Raw genomic sequence first — 15,540 nt, forward strand, 5'->3', positions numbered from 1 at the left:
TAAAATGAGGCTGACAGTGAATAATGAAACCCTCTAACACTTTGGGCAAGTTATCTAATATCGTCATGTCTTAGTTTTCCTACTTGCAAAATGGAGATAATCTACATCTTGCGAGTTTACTGTGAGGATTAAAAAGATTACCCAGAATTGTTATGAATCTAGCTCACGACGGCTAGATTATGAATGAATGACTGAACAAATGAACAAACAAAGGGAAAAGAATTACTGGGGGGAGAACGTAACTTAACCTAGTACCCAAAGATGCACCACAATAAACAACTTGTCCATCAGTAACAGGCAGGTCCTGGGGACAGAGATCTCATTACCGAGTAAATGTTGAGGACAGAGGCAAGAGTGAAAAATGAGAGCAGAACCGTGTGCAGCGTGCAAAGAAAGGAAAAGCAGCTGGCATTTGTTGAGCAGCTACTATGTGCCATTCATTCACAACACACTGAATGCCTACCATGTTCCAGACTATGTTCCACAGTAGTTCCAGACTACTATGTTCCATTATGCCAACTTCTAAGGAAACTAAAAATAAACAGACTAATTATCAAAAAGAATAATTGAGGTTCAGATAAAAGCAGTGGAAAGTGCTAGGAGAGCCAATAACAGGCATCCTAGGTTGGGCAGGGGAAAGGACATGCTCTCCAAGCTGAGACCCAAGGGTGAACAGGACCGGTCAGGGAAGGAGTGGGAGGATGGTAAGGGGAGATAGCAAAAGCACTGTTCCGGATGCTTTACACACTGGTCCTTAGAGATCATGAATCCACACCGATCCCATCATTTCCTCCGTGCTTGTTATTCTTTCCAATTTATTTAGGTTTTACTGTTTGGTGAAAATGGGCAAAGGTATCCAACACGGGTGAAGGCTCACACTGGCCCAAGCAGAGTTCAAAAGTGGGGACAGGGCCTGACTAATTGTCTGAAAAGAAGGCTCCCGAGATGAGCAGCAGACAGCGGCAAGCCTGCCAATGGTCCTGACAGCTTGGTGACGTCATGGTCAAGACAAACGGCCCAAGTGAAGGCCTTCTGTCAGCAAGAGAGCGTCTCTGAGGACCACCCATGCCAGAAGGCCCAGAGGAGATACGGTGGTCAGCGGACAGGAGGAAGAGAATAAACAGTGTCCCACTGGAAGGCCGTCGGTCACTAGGACTGACAATGCAAGGTGACAACTTTCCGTATGGATGGAATAGAGAAGTGCTGATTTGCCACCCATGGGATCCACTAGGAACTGGGCTCTGGAGCACTGCTGGCCCTGGTGGGTTTTCATCCAAGAAGCTCTTTGGTTTTCACGGCCAGATGCCTGTCCAGCTCTGCCACTGTGTCATCGGCCATTTGGCTGATCTGCAGAAAAACAAAATGAGACAACCTGGTAACTGGGGCTGGGAAGGGGAGGGGGAGAAATGTTCTAGAACTATGAAGATTTTCTGGGAAATAAAAAATGGTAACAAAAGCTCATGTGAATTGCATCCCAGACAGGCAAGGAACTAAGAACTTTGTACACATACTCTTATTGACTCTGGACAGGAAGAAATAGACACCATGAGACAGTGTCATGTTTCCATTTTACAGATGAGGAAACTGAGGCAGTTAAAATCATTTGTTCAGGATCCACAGCTGTAAAGTAGCATTGACAAGAATTTAATCCTGGGTAGTCTGACTGCAGAGCCCCCAAACAGTTAACAATTATAACAGTACAGAGAAGTCAGTCTAATCTGTCCCTTAATGAAACTCTAGAATTTCCTACACTTCAGACACTCTGCTATATAAAGCCCTCATGCCAATTGATAAGGAGAATATTAAGATCCCAATAAACAAGCAGAAAAAAAAATCTTGAAAAAAGATGAAGTACATCTGGTTAACAAACATGGAAAATTCAATAGACACTGAAGAAATGCAAATTAAACCAAGATATAATTTAGTTATCACAGTTAACAAAATTTGATGTTGCGGTTTTTAATTATAATAGTCAATACCAGAGCTGTGGTGAAATGGATGAACTCACATATCATGGATAGGAATTCAAATTGATGCAAGTGTTCATATCATTTTTAACCCCAAACTCTCTCAACTGGGAAATTATCACATGAATAGAATCTAAGAAAATGTCCTTAAGTTCTACATGCAAAGATAGTTATCAAAGCTTATAATCAAAAATGAGAAAACTTAAAATGATAGTATATGTAATTGAATACATATAGTCATTAAAAAGGGTTAAGACTGTCTACTTCTCATGGAGAGGGTATAAATACAAATAACATTCCAGTATACAGTTCTGACATGTCTGTTTTATAACAAGCATGGACTGCTTTTGTAATCAGAGAAAAAGAAATAATGTTTCAAGATATTATTTATAACATCATGGAAACATGCCCATGTTACCCTTGAATTCAAGAAAAAAGAATACAAAATGTGTATATACATAGTAGAAATGATCTCAGATATATTTAAAAACTGGAAGAAAACGTGTCAAAATATTACTAGTGATTATCTTTTAGTGATGGGAAGACAGGAAATGTATTATTCATGTCGGTATCTGTCACATTCAGCATAAAGCTTAGTCCATAGCAAGTGCTCAGGAAATATTTCCTAAATGAATAATTATTAGTTTTCTGTGCTTTTCTGTATCCTCCACATTTTCTGTAGGAAACACAAACTCACTCTAAGAACGAAAAAAGAAACAATACAGCTGAGTAAGTGTTGCAAGCCTCCAGTCCCATGTCTAAAAGAGACCTCAGGCAGGAAGCTTTGAAGGGGGCAGTGTGGTACCCAGTTCTGTGTGCTCAGCAGCACAGCGGCTGTTTGACATCTTTATTTGCAGACCACAGGCCTTGGCCAGGAACTGGGAAATAAATGCCCTGGAAAGGATATCAACTAAAAAGGATTTGGAGCAATTGGTCCCAGGCAGGGAGACAGCCAGACTCTTACCATAGCAACAGCTGCACAGTTTGGAGGAGGGGAGAGCAAAGCTGCTTGGGCTGCCGGGCACTCCGAACAGGACCAGCTCAGAGTGGCTGCCTGGGATCCTCGCTCAGCTGGCACAAGCCCCTGAGAGGCTTCCTGTGCCCCCACCTCGAGCAGCCTCCTTGTGTGGGGTGTGGCGTGGTGCCCAGCAGCACTCCAGCACCCGCGTGCTGGTAGCATGAGGCAGCCAGGAATGAGGGCTGCAAGCCTCCTCTGGGAAGATGGCGTCTGAGGACAGAGGCTGGGACTGAGGGGAGGAAGGGCACCTGGAGGAACTGGCTGGTAACACGGTTCTGGCTTCAGCTCTCAGTGGGGCGACAGGGTGCCAGTCATTTCCCCACCCTGAGTCTCAGTTTCCTTATCTCTCCAATGGGGAGGTGAGTCCCTCCCTCAGAAAGGAATTGTGAGGGTTAAATAAGATCATGAATATGCAAGTATGTTTAAACTGGTTATTTGCTATGCAAATGTTGCTTGTGTTACTCCGATTTTTACTATCACTTTCTGACTTCTTTTTAATTTAATCAATTAATGAAAATATTTACTAACTCTCTGCCATATTACAGGCACAAAGTGCCCTTGGGGACAGTCCACCTGCAAGTTCATCTTTTCCATCTTAAAATAACAATGATTAAGAGCAAGGATACGAACAATAGCATCTATTTACTAAGAGCCAAATGCTGGGCTAAAAACTTTACATGCGTTACTTCACATCATGTTCAAAATACAGAAAATACTATTATTATCTCCCTTTGTTGTTGTTCAGTCGTTCAGTTATGTCCCATTCTTTGCAACCTGATGGACTGCAGCACACCAGGCTTCCCTGTCCTTCGCCACATCTCAAAACTTGCTCAAACACATGTCCATTGAGTCAGTGATGCCATCCAACCATCTCGTCCTTTGTAGCCCCCTTCGCCTCCTGCCTTCAATCTTCCCCAGCATCAGGCTCTTTTCCAATGAGTCGGCTCTTCGCATCAGGTGGCCAAAGCATTGCAGCTTCAGCATGAGTCTTTCCAATGAATATTCAGGACTGATATCCTTTAGGATTGACTGGTTTGATCTCCTTTTAATATTATTTCATCTGATAGTTGCACAACAGTTCACACTACGCAGAAGTGTTTTGTCCTCTGTGACTTCATTCAGATCCAACAACCTCACATACCTATACCATAAGGCAGATGGGACAGATATTATCCCCATTTTACAGAATAGCAGACCAAGGCATGGGATTTTAACTGACCTGCCCGAGATCACATAAAAAGTCAGTGATATGACTGAGCCAAGAACCCACCCACCCTTGACTGCCAGTCTGGTGCTGCTACTCCCCTTGCGGAGCCCATAGCACCCGGCCTAGCCCTTCTTCATTCAAAGGAGGCTGTGCTCCACTCATTAAAACCGTCCATCCCTGTCCCACAGTCAAAGTCACAAGGTTAGGGGAGGAGCAGGATGGACAAATAGGACAAATGACTATTGAAGACCAGCCAGCACACTAGCTGCTTTTAAGTACGCTGTGTCACTTGGTCCTCTTGCCAAATCCTGTGAGACAGGCATTATTGCTCCCACTTTACAGATGAAGAGACAGAGGCTCAGGAAGGTGAAGCCATTTGCTGACCTTAAAAGCTGAGACGGGAAAGAGCTAGGATTTGAATTCAGGCCAGTCTCCAGAGCAAGAGCTCTTTCCACTACAATATGCTGCCCCAAAAGATGATGACATCATCCGCGCCATCACTGTCATGCTCATGACCGTCATCATCAACGCTGGCTCCTTATACGTTCAGGAAAATGAAAGGGAGAGACGGAAAAGTGAGGGAAGTCCAAGAGCACACTGTACGCGCATGGGGCAGAGCTGGGCAGCGCAGCTCAGAACACCCACAGTGCCGTGGGGGGGGGGGGGTCTCCCGCCCAGTGCCTCACTCAGCCCAGCCCGCCTGCCTGCCTGCCCGCACAGTCTGCTCGGAGCCCTTCAGCCCCACTAGCACCCAGCTCCACTTCAGAACGGCTGTTTCTCAGAAAAAGGGAGCAGTGAAAGGATCTTGGCTAAATTTACTGGTGGTTTCTGCCAAGTGCTTTAATGTTCAGCAGATCCACTTGTAGCAAACTGAAGCAAAGGTGAAACAGCAGGCTGGCAGATGTCAAGAGTCCCAAGTGGGAAGACCCTGGTCCTTTTTCAGCAGAGCTGGCCTGGGTTGGGGGTTGGGAAGGCTGTGGGGAAGAGGTAGAGGTCAGACATGACTGCGTGGAGAGAACATACCACTGAACCGTTTTATTCTTGTATACCAAAGATGAAACACTTTTATAATACAGCTTTTTAAAAAATCTGACCTCAAAAGAATTTTGGAAAAAGTTTTAAAAAAGAAATTTCACAAAGAATAAAATTACAATTGTTCATAATCCAAGTGACCATTAATATTCTGAAGTAAATAAGCTGCCAACCTTTTCACACACATGAAACTTATAATAAATTAACTGTGGCTGTAAGTGTTTTTATGTCTATATATAAAGTCCAGTGAATGGATCTAAAGCAAGCGATTTTACTACTATCAGGAATGTAGACAGTTTTCAGGTTGTTGTTTTTTTCCAGCTGCACCACACGGCATGTGTGACCTTAGCTCCCTGACCAGGGATGGACGTTGTGTCCCCTGCAGTGGAAGCGTGGAGCTCTAACCACTGGACCACCAAGCAATTCTCCCCAGTTTTCTTTTATACATAATACATCAATGGACAACTCTGTAGATAAGATTCTTGATAACTTATTTTGGATAAATCCCTAAGTTGATAAATCAGAAATGTATAGGTATATTATCCTCTAGCAAGGTTTACGGATTTATAGAAAGAATAAATCTTTTCTGCGGAATGTGGAAGTAAAAGCAATATTTCCAAGGTAAGCAACACTTTAAGTTCACATCAAAAATGCTAGGTTCAAATGTCAAGGATTAGAAAAGGCCAAGAATTTTTAAAATACACAAATTCTAAACACCCTGCAAGTGATTTAGACAGTACAAACTAAGAAGCTTAAAAATATGCATTTTCTTTGTGCTATAATTCCACACATGAGACTCTATCCTAGGAAGTCATCTCAACAAAGATCTATGTATAAAAACATTCACTGCAACCTTATTTATAATAACAAAAAAGTTTAAACAAACTAAATGTCCAAAAAGAGGGCTTATGAAAGTGAATTACGGTATAACCACAAGATGGACTATTTTGCAACCATCAGAGTGTGGCTGTTTACAAAGAGCTTTTTAAGAAAGAAGAAGAAAATGCTAATAATGCCAAACAGAAAATAAAAAACCGGATAGAAAGTTGTTTGATCACGTTAAAAGCTACGTAGTTAAGTTCCCAAGTTCCCCTGGCAGTCCAGAGGTTAAGACTCCACACTGCCAATGCAGGGGGCGTGGGTTTGATCCCTGGTCAGGGAACTAAGACATCACATGCTGCCCAGCATGGTCAAAAAACAAATATAACAAATAAAGCATATGTTAATAAATAAACTACCAAATGTTTTGTAAAAACTAAGTAGTTGAAAAAGGGGGAAAAGGAGAAATATCCCCAAATCCAGGACTATAGGGTGAATTTTCCCCATTTTTGAAGTCTTCTGAATTCTCTACATTTTCTACAATGAACCTATACTGCTTTGATAATCAGAAACAAAATTTAGAAATACATTTTAAAAAGCTTTTTGATAAAGCAGCAATCAATTCCTATCTTGCTTACTTAAAAAAATTAATAAATAACAACAATAAGAAAGCACACCCAAACTCCAGATTGATGCCTTCCATTGGGGAAAAATGAACAAAATAAAGTGTGCACATGGCTGTCTCCTGAATATTTTCTTACCCAAACTTTTAACCATACGACAGTAATTTAAGTTATTAACAACGGTAAGAGCTAATATTAAAGTGATAGCATCTTAAATAATAAAGATTATTGCACTGGATGTATCATGTAATACTGTATCTAGCATGACCTTTTTTCTTGTAATATTCCATATATGTTTACAGAGATAACCTTGAAGGCCTACACCAAAAATGTGAGGGGAGTGCAAAAGGGTTAAACGAGGGGTCAATGTTTATGGTGATGGATGGAAACTAAACTTCTGGTGATGAACATACTGTAGTGTATACAGAAGTTGAAAAAGAATGTTGTAGAATAATGTATACATGAAACATACAGTGTTATAAATTAATGTTACTTGAATAATTTTTTTTTTTTTTTAAGAAAACATTGAAAAAAAAACAAGTGCCGGTTATGTGATCGTTCTTCTTTTCCAAGGAACCTGGGCTCTGGTCCCTGAGGCAGAGGCCCAGACTTGCTCAGAAGGGCATCAGAGGTTACAGGCTCACCACCAGAAAGCTACAAAAAGGCCAAGTGGCTGCTAGAGTGATGAAATGCCCTGGGAGGTGGACAAGGAGCTGGCCCAGCTGGACTCTTACAAGGCCTGGTGAGGGCTCAGCAAAGGCAGGCCAGTCTACGAGTCTCTTTGAGCTAATGCAAGGCAAGAGGAGGCTACAGAGAGGGCAGGAAACGAGCCCTGAGGGGCTCAGTGTCAGACACTCTCACAGTGCTTCTAGCATCCCCAGCGTATCCCTTCACAGCAGGAATTCCAAATCCCTTTTCACAGAAGAAACAGACTCCAAGAAGTCAAGTCATTTGCCAAGGTCACATGACATCAAGTGTAGAACCACCTCTTTCTAACCCCAGTGCCATTACAGGGGTATACTGCCATGCTTCCGGGTCACTATCTTTCCTGTTTTTCCTTGTCTGGGGAACCCTTCAAAAATACACATTCCTAAGCAGACTTACTGAATCAGAAAATGTAGGAGGCCCAGACATTCATCTAAAATTCTTCCCTGACTCACTGTTGGGCCTGCTCTATGACTAGCATTCTGTTAGTCCAAGGGGAAGGAATAGTCAATTTAGGGGGTCCTCATGACCCCCTAACGACTCTCCTGGCCTCCCCATCTTCCCTCTTTATGCCCTATCCTGCCCACACTCCTGTTCAATCTTTATAACATAATGCTTTTATTGTGGATGATGGAGGCTTTGGGAAAGCCCCTTATAATGTTTATTAGCTAAACATTCTGTCTCCTCAATACTGGTAAATCATCTTTCTGTCTTTTTTTTTTTTTCCTAATCTTTCTGTCTTAATTACACGGGTACCACACAAGTTCAGGCCATCATCATTTCCTGGCTGGATTCCTGCAGCAGCCTCCCAACTTCCAGTTATGCCCCTTACAATCTGGTTTCCACCCAGCCACCATAGTCAACCTTCAAACACAAGTGTGATGCTCTGCTGTCTGAAAATATAATCATTCAAGGGAGTCATTGCATCAGAATCACCTGGGGAGCATTTTAAAATGCAGAACCCTAGGCCCCACCCCTGACTCACTGACTGAATCTCTGGAACAGGGGCCCCATATAACCATATTTTTGTTAGCTCCTCAAGTGACTCTAATGCCGTGACAGATTAGATTATTGCTCAACAAGTATTCACCCCCACCCCCAGACCTCCATGAACATATATACTTTCCCTCCACAGTGATACTGGGTTTGGCAGGTAAGATTTGCCTGGCCAGTGGGATGTGAAAAGAGTAGGTGCTTAAAATGTACTTGAGTAGATTATGCTCTTGCCATCTGCTGTTGCCATGAAAAGATGCCCTGTGAAGCCTGTTGACTCCAGAAGATTGAGAGAGATGTAGAGCTGACTTGAGCCCCATCCAAGATCTGAGAAGATGCGTGCCAACTCACTTCAGTTGTGTCCGACTCTGTGCGATGCTACGGACTGTAGCTCGCCAGCTGTTCATGGGATTCTCCAGGCAAGAATACTGGAGTGTGTTGCTATTTCCTTCTCCAGGGGATCTCCCCAACCCAGGGATTGAACCTGCATCTCTTACATCTCCTGCATTGGCAGGCGGGTTCTTTACCACTAACGCCACCTGGGAAGTCTCAATGGCTGAGCCACATTGAGCTCAGCCTAGAACAGCTACCTCCCAGCTGACCCACAGAGACAGGAATAAGAAATGCTTGAAATATACATCACTGAATTTCGAGGTGGTATGCTATGCAGCATCAGTGTGGCCACAAATGACCGATAAAGATGCAGAGCCAACATGGGAACCTCTGGACATGTTAAAGTTCAAACTCCTCAGCCTGGTATAGGAGACCTGCAATGAACTGGCCACCGTCATCTCTGCCCTTCTGTGTCATCCTGGGTCGAAGCCACAGTTATCTCACTGAACGGTGCTCCTTTCCACCACCATACCTTTGTACATGCTGTTAACCATTCCCCCTTGTCTCTGTTTCACTCCAGTTGCTCCTTTAAAACTTGTTCAAGGGCGCTTACTCAGCACACTAAAAACAGGGCCAGGTCCTCACTTCTCAGCACCCAGACAACCAAGCACAGACAGGAGAGCCCTGGAGTACAGGCTCTGAGATCAGTCTGCTGGGTTTGGATGCTATGGCTACCATTTACCAGCAGCGTGACCTTGGGCAAGTTACCTCGCTCCTCTCACCACCCACCCACCTCACTTTGCAGTGACAAGGATAAATTAAGTGTTGTAAAATGCTCAGAGTAGAGCCTGGAACACAGTATGGTCAGTAGCTTCTTCCCCTCCTCTGTATTTCCAGGGTCCAGCACGGGGCCAGGCCCAGGACAGACTCGGCCAATGCCAATCATGTCAGTGAAAGAACTGGGGTACCCTGTTTTCGTTTTCTTCACTTGAGATGTGAACAATGATTTTCTGGGTCAGATACGTAAACATGACATCTGTTGGCCACAGTACCTGTTTCTCTATGAGCCTAATGGTGTCCTCGGAGGCCTTGTCCTTTGATTTCTTCACCTTATTTATTGCGTTGGTACGAATCTTCCGTAAAGAGTCTTTGGCCTTGTTCGTGTTCTGTTTAGCCAGCTTCACCAGCATTTCTCTGTGCTCCCGGGTTACTCTGATAAAAGACAAAAAAAAAAGTTCAATAAAATCATCCCATGTATGAACTGCCTGCCAAGAATTCAACATCACTTTATGCACTAGCTCAGCAGTTTATAACTGTACTCTCCGTTGCTGGAAGATCTTCACATTCCTGACACACGCCCAGGAGGATGTTCAGGGTCAAGGAAGGTTCCTGGTGAGATAACTGAGGACAGCCAGTAAGTGTGCTGCTTAAAATCATGAGCCAGAGAGTCTAGGCAGCCTTGAAGTTAAATCCTGGCCATGCCTCTTACTGGATGCATAACTGACTTCCCTTCCTCAGAGTTCCCATCTGTATAATGGGATTGTCAGTACCTGACTTAAAGGGGTGGTGTGAAGATTATGGGATGGTCTGTGTCACTTGTCTAGCACTGACCCTGGCACATTTTAAAAGAAAGCAACTATCAGCTGTAATTCCACCCCTTTCTCTCCAACTAAAGAAAGCAATGCCAATGAATGAGATGCTGCAGAAACAGCACCATCTCTACACCTCTAAATCATCCAAAACAAATTAAGTAGTAACCTTCAGAATCTTAACTATTATCATGACAAATTACTTGTGAATCGCTTTAGCACTGACCCAGACACAACACATGAGAATACTGTACCATTTAACTTCCATGAAGTACCCATGAGAGTGTCTGGCATACTAAAAATGCTTAATAAATGTCAGTTATTTTAACTATTAATATCCTTATCATAATAACAACAGTGAGCACACTGAAGGCCTATTATAAATCCCTGGGACAGGCACTCTAGAACTTTTTGCCTAAGCTGACCCTTACAACTGTATGAAGCAGTTATTATTCCTATTTTACACTTAATCATCGCAAAAGCCAACATGCTTGTCCCGCCTTGGTTTCTTGGTCGTGTGCACACTACTACCCGTCAGGACCAGAGTGCTGGTTGTACCAAGTGTGCGACGATGAAGGTGACAGATCTCTGTCCTGCTCCGAGGGAGCTTAGCTAGGCAGAGAGCTAAGTAAAGAGACTTACAACAGAGCACGTCTGTGTCTGGGGAGGGGTCAGTTGGGGGAGGGAAGACTTTGCTGAGGAAGCAATATCTGAGCGTGGCTCTCATTAGGTCTGTTCGCTGGTATTCTGATTCTCATTCCTTCCAGGAGGAATGCACGTCCCCTCCCCTCTGAAGTTTGGTGTGGCTGCACAACTTGCTTTGGCCAATGAGATGTGAGCAGAATGGGCGTCGCCTTTATGAGCCCGCATGCGCTCTACCACATTTGCCCCTGCTGGCTTGCAGTGCAGGTTGAGAGGGCACTTCCGTCAGTTTGGGTCCCAGAGAGACAATGATGAACAGTGCCCCACTTGGCATGAACAAGAAATGTTTCTGTTGTTTGAGGCATGGAGATTTGGGGGACTACTTGTTACTACAGCACTGCTCATCCCATCCTGACTAATAGCCCACAAGGATCTAAAGAATACATGCAAGTTGCCAGGACTGGTAGGGATTTCCAGGAGGGAGAAAAAGCATGCACAAAGGCTTTAGGTTACCAGGAGACTGAGGTCGTATGAGGAACCAAATGGACCACAGATAACAAAGGACAGAGTAACCAGAAAAGAGGCTGGAAAGCCATATCATAGAGGGTCTTATAAGATCACAAACTCCATTTTACAAATGAAAAAGCTTGGTATCTTACACAAAGCCAAACCTACACTGGCCTGCTTCAAAAGCCAATAGTCTCAGTATGAAAAAAATGCTCTGCCTCCTGAATCCTGAACTGGACACCACTGGCATATGGTTCCTGACCCTTAAGTCAACATGGTTCTGGCTTATGAAGGATAATCCCAAATCCTGGGTATAAGTGTTCCATGTGAAACAGTGACAAATAGGAGTTAAAGATTTAGTGGCATTTACCTAGTACTTTTTCTCTGATAGGATGAGAAAAAAAATGAAAGCATTTTGAGACAGGTCAAGCTGTGAAGATAAAGTGGGCAGCTGAGTGATAAATAAATCCTTCTGGATCCAGCTATTTGAATTCACAAAATTCTCAAATTCTCAAAATATTCTCAAAATGAAAATAATCCTGACTCCTACCAGTACTAAACCCCTCAGTGCTAGGTGAGTACCTTATTCCCTCACTGAACCTCACAACAACTCATCAAACTAGATTCTAAAACCCCCATTTTCCAATGAGGAAACTGAGGCATTAAGTAACTTGCCTGTGGGCCTGAGTGACAGAACTGGGGTTCACATCCAGATCTTTCTAGCCTGCGTTCTCCCCGCTACTCCAGGCTGCCTACCTCTCGCAGTCTATTCCAAATAAATCATGCGCTGCTGCCATTACTTCTGCTTCCAGGCAGAAAGCTTTTTTCAAAGTCAGTAATACGAATCTTGGGACTGAAAAGGACAAAACCACCACGTCAGGAGTTTAGGGATTTGGATCAGATCTTGTTACTTTTATGGTTTTTAATTCATTGAACAAAAATCATGCTGACATGTTTAGGTCTCTTTTTTGTTCTGCCAAAGCATATGTCAGTATAAGGAAGGAACAGGAAAATTAAAACTTGATCCGCTGATTCAAAAAGCTTAATCCTGCTGAAACACTAGGAGGGGCAGAAAATAAATGAATCTAAGTCTGTCAGAAACCTCTTAAACTTCTCTGCAGAGAAGTATTTCAATCTAACATTTCATATATAATCTGAAATAGCTTGCTTTCTAGACAACCTTTAAAAAAATAAAAAAATGTATCTAACCAACTGTTTTTTTTACTACACTTATATTTTACATGGAGGGAAAAAAAAAATCACATGTTCAAAACTATACAAATTGGGACAAAAAATCTTGAGAGTAAATGGCTACATAAAGAAAACAAAATCATAATATATGTAATTTGGCCTTAATAAAGTATTTTTATATTTATTAATGAAAATGTGACACTATTACACTATTGACACCAGTTTCCACACATTGCAGTATTTAATTATTGACATTGACAAAAACATGTCAGTTTCAGAATGCAAATACAGAGGCAATAATCTAAGAAAGTGGGGGGGTACAGTGAGGGGGGATACAGTGAGGGTAGGAAGGTACAGTGAGGGTGGGGGGTACAGCGAGGGTGGGGGGTACAGTGTGGGGGGAGGGTACAGCGAGGGTGGGGGGTACAGTGTGGGGGGAGGGTACAGTGTGGGGGGTACAGTGAGGGTGGGGGGTACAGTGTGGGGGGAGGGTACAGCGAGGGTGGGGGGTACAGTGTGGGGGGTACAGTGTGGGGGGTACAGTGAGGGTGGGGGATACAGTGTGGGGGGTACAGTGAGGGTGGGGGGTACAGTGTGGGGGAGGGTACAGTGAGGGTGGGGGGTACAGTGAGGGTGGGGGGTACAGTGTGGGGGGGTACAGCGAGGGTGGGGGGGGTACAGCGAGGGTGGGGGGTACAGTGTGGGGGGAGGGTACAGTGAGGGTGGGGGGTACAGCGAGGGTGGGGGGTACCACGAGGGTGGGGGGTACAGTGAGGGTGGGGGGTACAGCGAGGGTGGGAGGGTACAGTGTGGGGGGAGGGGTACAGTGAGGGTGGGGGGTACAGTGTGGGGGGAGGGTACAGTGTGGGGGGTACAGTGAGGAGTGAGGGTGGGGGTACAGTGTGGGGGGAGGGTACAGTGAGGGTGGGGGGTACAGTGTGGGGGGAGGGTACAGTGAGGGTGGGGGGTACAGTGAGGGTGCGGGGTACAGCGAGGGTGGGGGGTACAGTGTGGGGGGAGGGTACAGTGGGGGGGGTACAGTGAGGGTGGGGGGTACAGTGTGGGGGGAGGGTACAGTGAGGGGGGTACAGTGAGGGTGGGGGGTACAGTGTGGGTGGGGGGTACAGCGAGGGTGGGGGGTACAGTGTGGGGGGAGGGTACAGTGTGGGGGGAGGGTACAGTGTGGGGGGAGGGGTACAGTGAGGGTGGGGGGTACAGTGTGGGGGGAGGGTACAGTGAGGGTGGGGGGTACAGTGAGGGTGCGGGGTACAGTGAGGGTGGGGGGTACAGCGAGGGTGGGGGGTACAGCGAGGGTGGGGGGTACAGTGTGGGGGGAGGGTACAGTGAGGCGGGAGAAGGGAGGAGGGGGAGGGTACAGTGAGGGGGGTACAGTGAGGGTGGGGGGTACAGCGAGGGTGGGGGTACAGCGAGGGTGGGGGTACAGCGAGGGTGGGGGGGTATAGTGAGGGTGGGGGATACAGCGAGGGTGGGGGGTACAGCGAGGGTGGGGGGGTACAGCGAGGGTGGGGGGTACAGTGAGGGTGGGGGTACAGCGAGGGGGGGTACAATGGGGGGGTACAGTGAGGGTTGGGGGGAGAAGAGAAGAGGGGGAGGGGGTGCCAGGCACAGGAAGTGCTGAGAGGAAGAGTGGCATCTGCATGCTGGTTCTGGGTGGTGCTGAGCTGAACGAATCCGGAATACAAGATCGGAAGCAGTCAGGGTGACGGAAAGGCTCGGTTCTGAAGTACAGTCAGAACTGTTTTATTCCTATATCTATCACTCAGAAGCTGACTCAGAAGCGGGCAAGCTACTTAATCTCTCTCCGCCTCAGTTTCTTCATCTCTGAAGTGAAGATAATGAAAACACCTTGTCCGGAGGACTGGGAGAAGCAGACACGACATATATAAAGTACCAGTAAAGACAGCAGCATATAGTAGTAGCCTTGAATAAATGATAGCATCTATGAATGTTTTAATCAAACACACTTAATTACTTCCTCATGAAACAACGAGGGCACATCTGTTTTAGAAAAGAAACATACTCTATTATGGAAATATTGTAATGCCTTTCCAAACCAGTGATTAATACATCTGATCATCTCCATCTCACATTCACGGGGTTCTGTGAGCTCAGGCTAGTTGTATTTCAGGCTCTCGGCTCAGCCAGTTGGTTCTGAGCACCCGCTCTGCACTTGGCCTGCATTCACTCATCAAGCATTGGCGGGGGCCCCAGGGTTCACTGCCAGATCCTGGGCCAGGCTGAGGAGCGCCAGAGATGAGGGAGGCCTGGTCCAACTTCTCCAGAGGCTCAGTCCAGCAGCGCAGACAGACTCATCAACCACTGCTGAGGAAGAGCACTGCTGGGATGGAGGGACAGGCTTTCTGCAGGAGGAAGGAGCATGTGGAGAACACAGCTCATTCTGCTGTGAGGTTCGGGAAGTGCCCTAGAGATGCATAGCAACTCACTGACTGCAGAAGACAGAGCACTCCGGGCAGAAGCGCGGGAGGAGACAGGGGTGAGGCTAGAAAAGGGGGCATCGAATTTGTTCTGAAGACCTGGGGTTTTCAAATTCTTCTTTAGCCAGAAAACTCTGGATTCAAAGAAAATCAAGGCAGACACCCCACTTATAAAACAGAGAGAAACTGAGTTCTATTAATGAGGGGAAGGGCGCTAGCAGAGGAAGGTGCTCCAACCTACCCTGACACCCCTCCACTTCTGCACCTGGCATGTACTGGCTGAGTGACCTTAAGTAAGCGATTTAAACTCTCTGAGCCCCGGTCCTCTCATCTGGAAATAGGGACTGAAAATAAACAGAAAGACCCAGCCTCTACCTTTCAGAGTTCTTGTGAGGATAAGGCGAGATAATATACAGAAAGTGAACAGTAAAAGCATGGTAGGAAATAAACAATCAGAA

At 45.4% G+C, this 15,540-nt stretch overlaps 1 protein-coding gene across 3 annotated transcripts in view; it reads right to left on the reverse strand.

Moving 5' to 3' along the window:
* Positions 1-786: 786 nt before the first annotated feature.
* The window catches only part of MRRF (mitochondrial ribosome recycling factor), a 56,390-nt gene continuing 41,636 nt past the window's right edge, over positions 787-15,540 (reverse strand). For 2 of the 3 annotated variants that reach the window (XM_027966472.2, XM_004005664.5), the window contains 2 exons: positions 9,750-9,909; positions 787-1,347 (listed from right to left, as the gene is read on the reverse strand). In XM_027966472.2, the coding sequence (XP_027822273.1) occupies positions 1,270-1,347; positions 9,750-9,909 (238 nt within the window). In that variant the 3' untranslated portion in view covers positions 787-1,269. Of the gene's footprint in view, positions 1,348-5,197; positions 9,910-15,540 lie in introns of those variants that run through there. The other variant, XM_060413802.1, reaches the window with a different exon arrangement.

The sequence above is a fragment of the Ovis aries genome, chromosome 3, assembly GCF_016772045.2.
Source record: "Ovis aries strain OAR_USU_Benz2616 breed Rambouillet chromosome 3, ARS-UI_Ramb_v3.0, whole genome shotgun sequence".
NCBI lineage: Eukaryota > Metazoa > Chordata > Mammalia > Artiodactyla > Bovidae > Ovis > Ovis aries.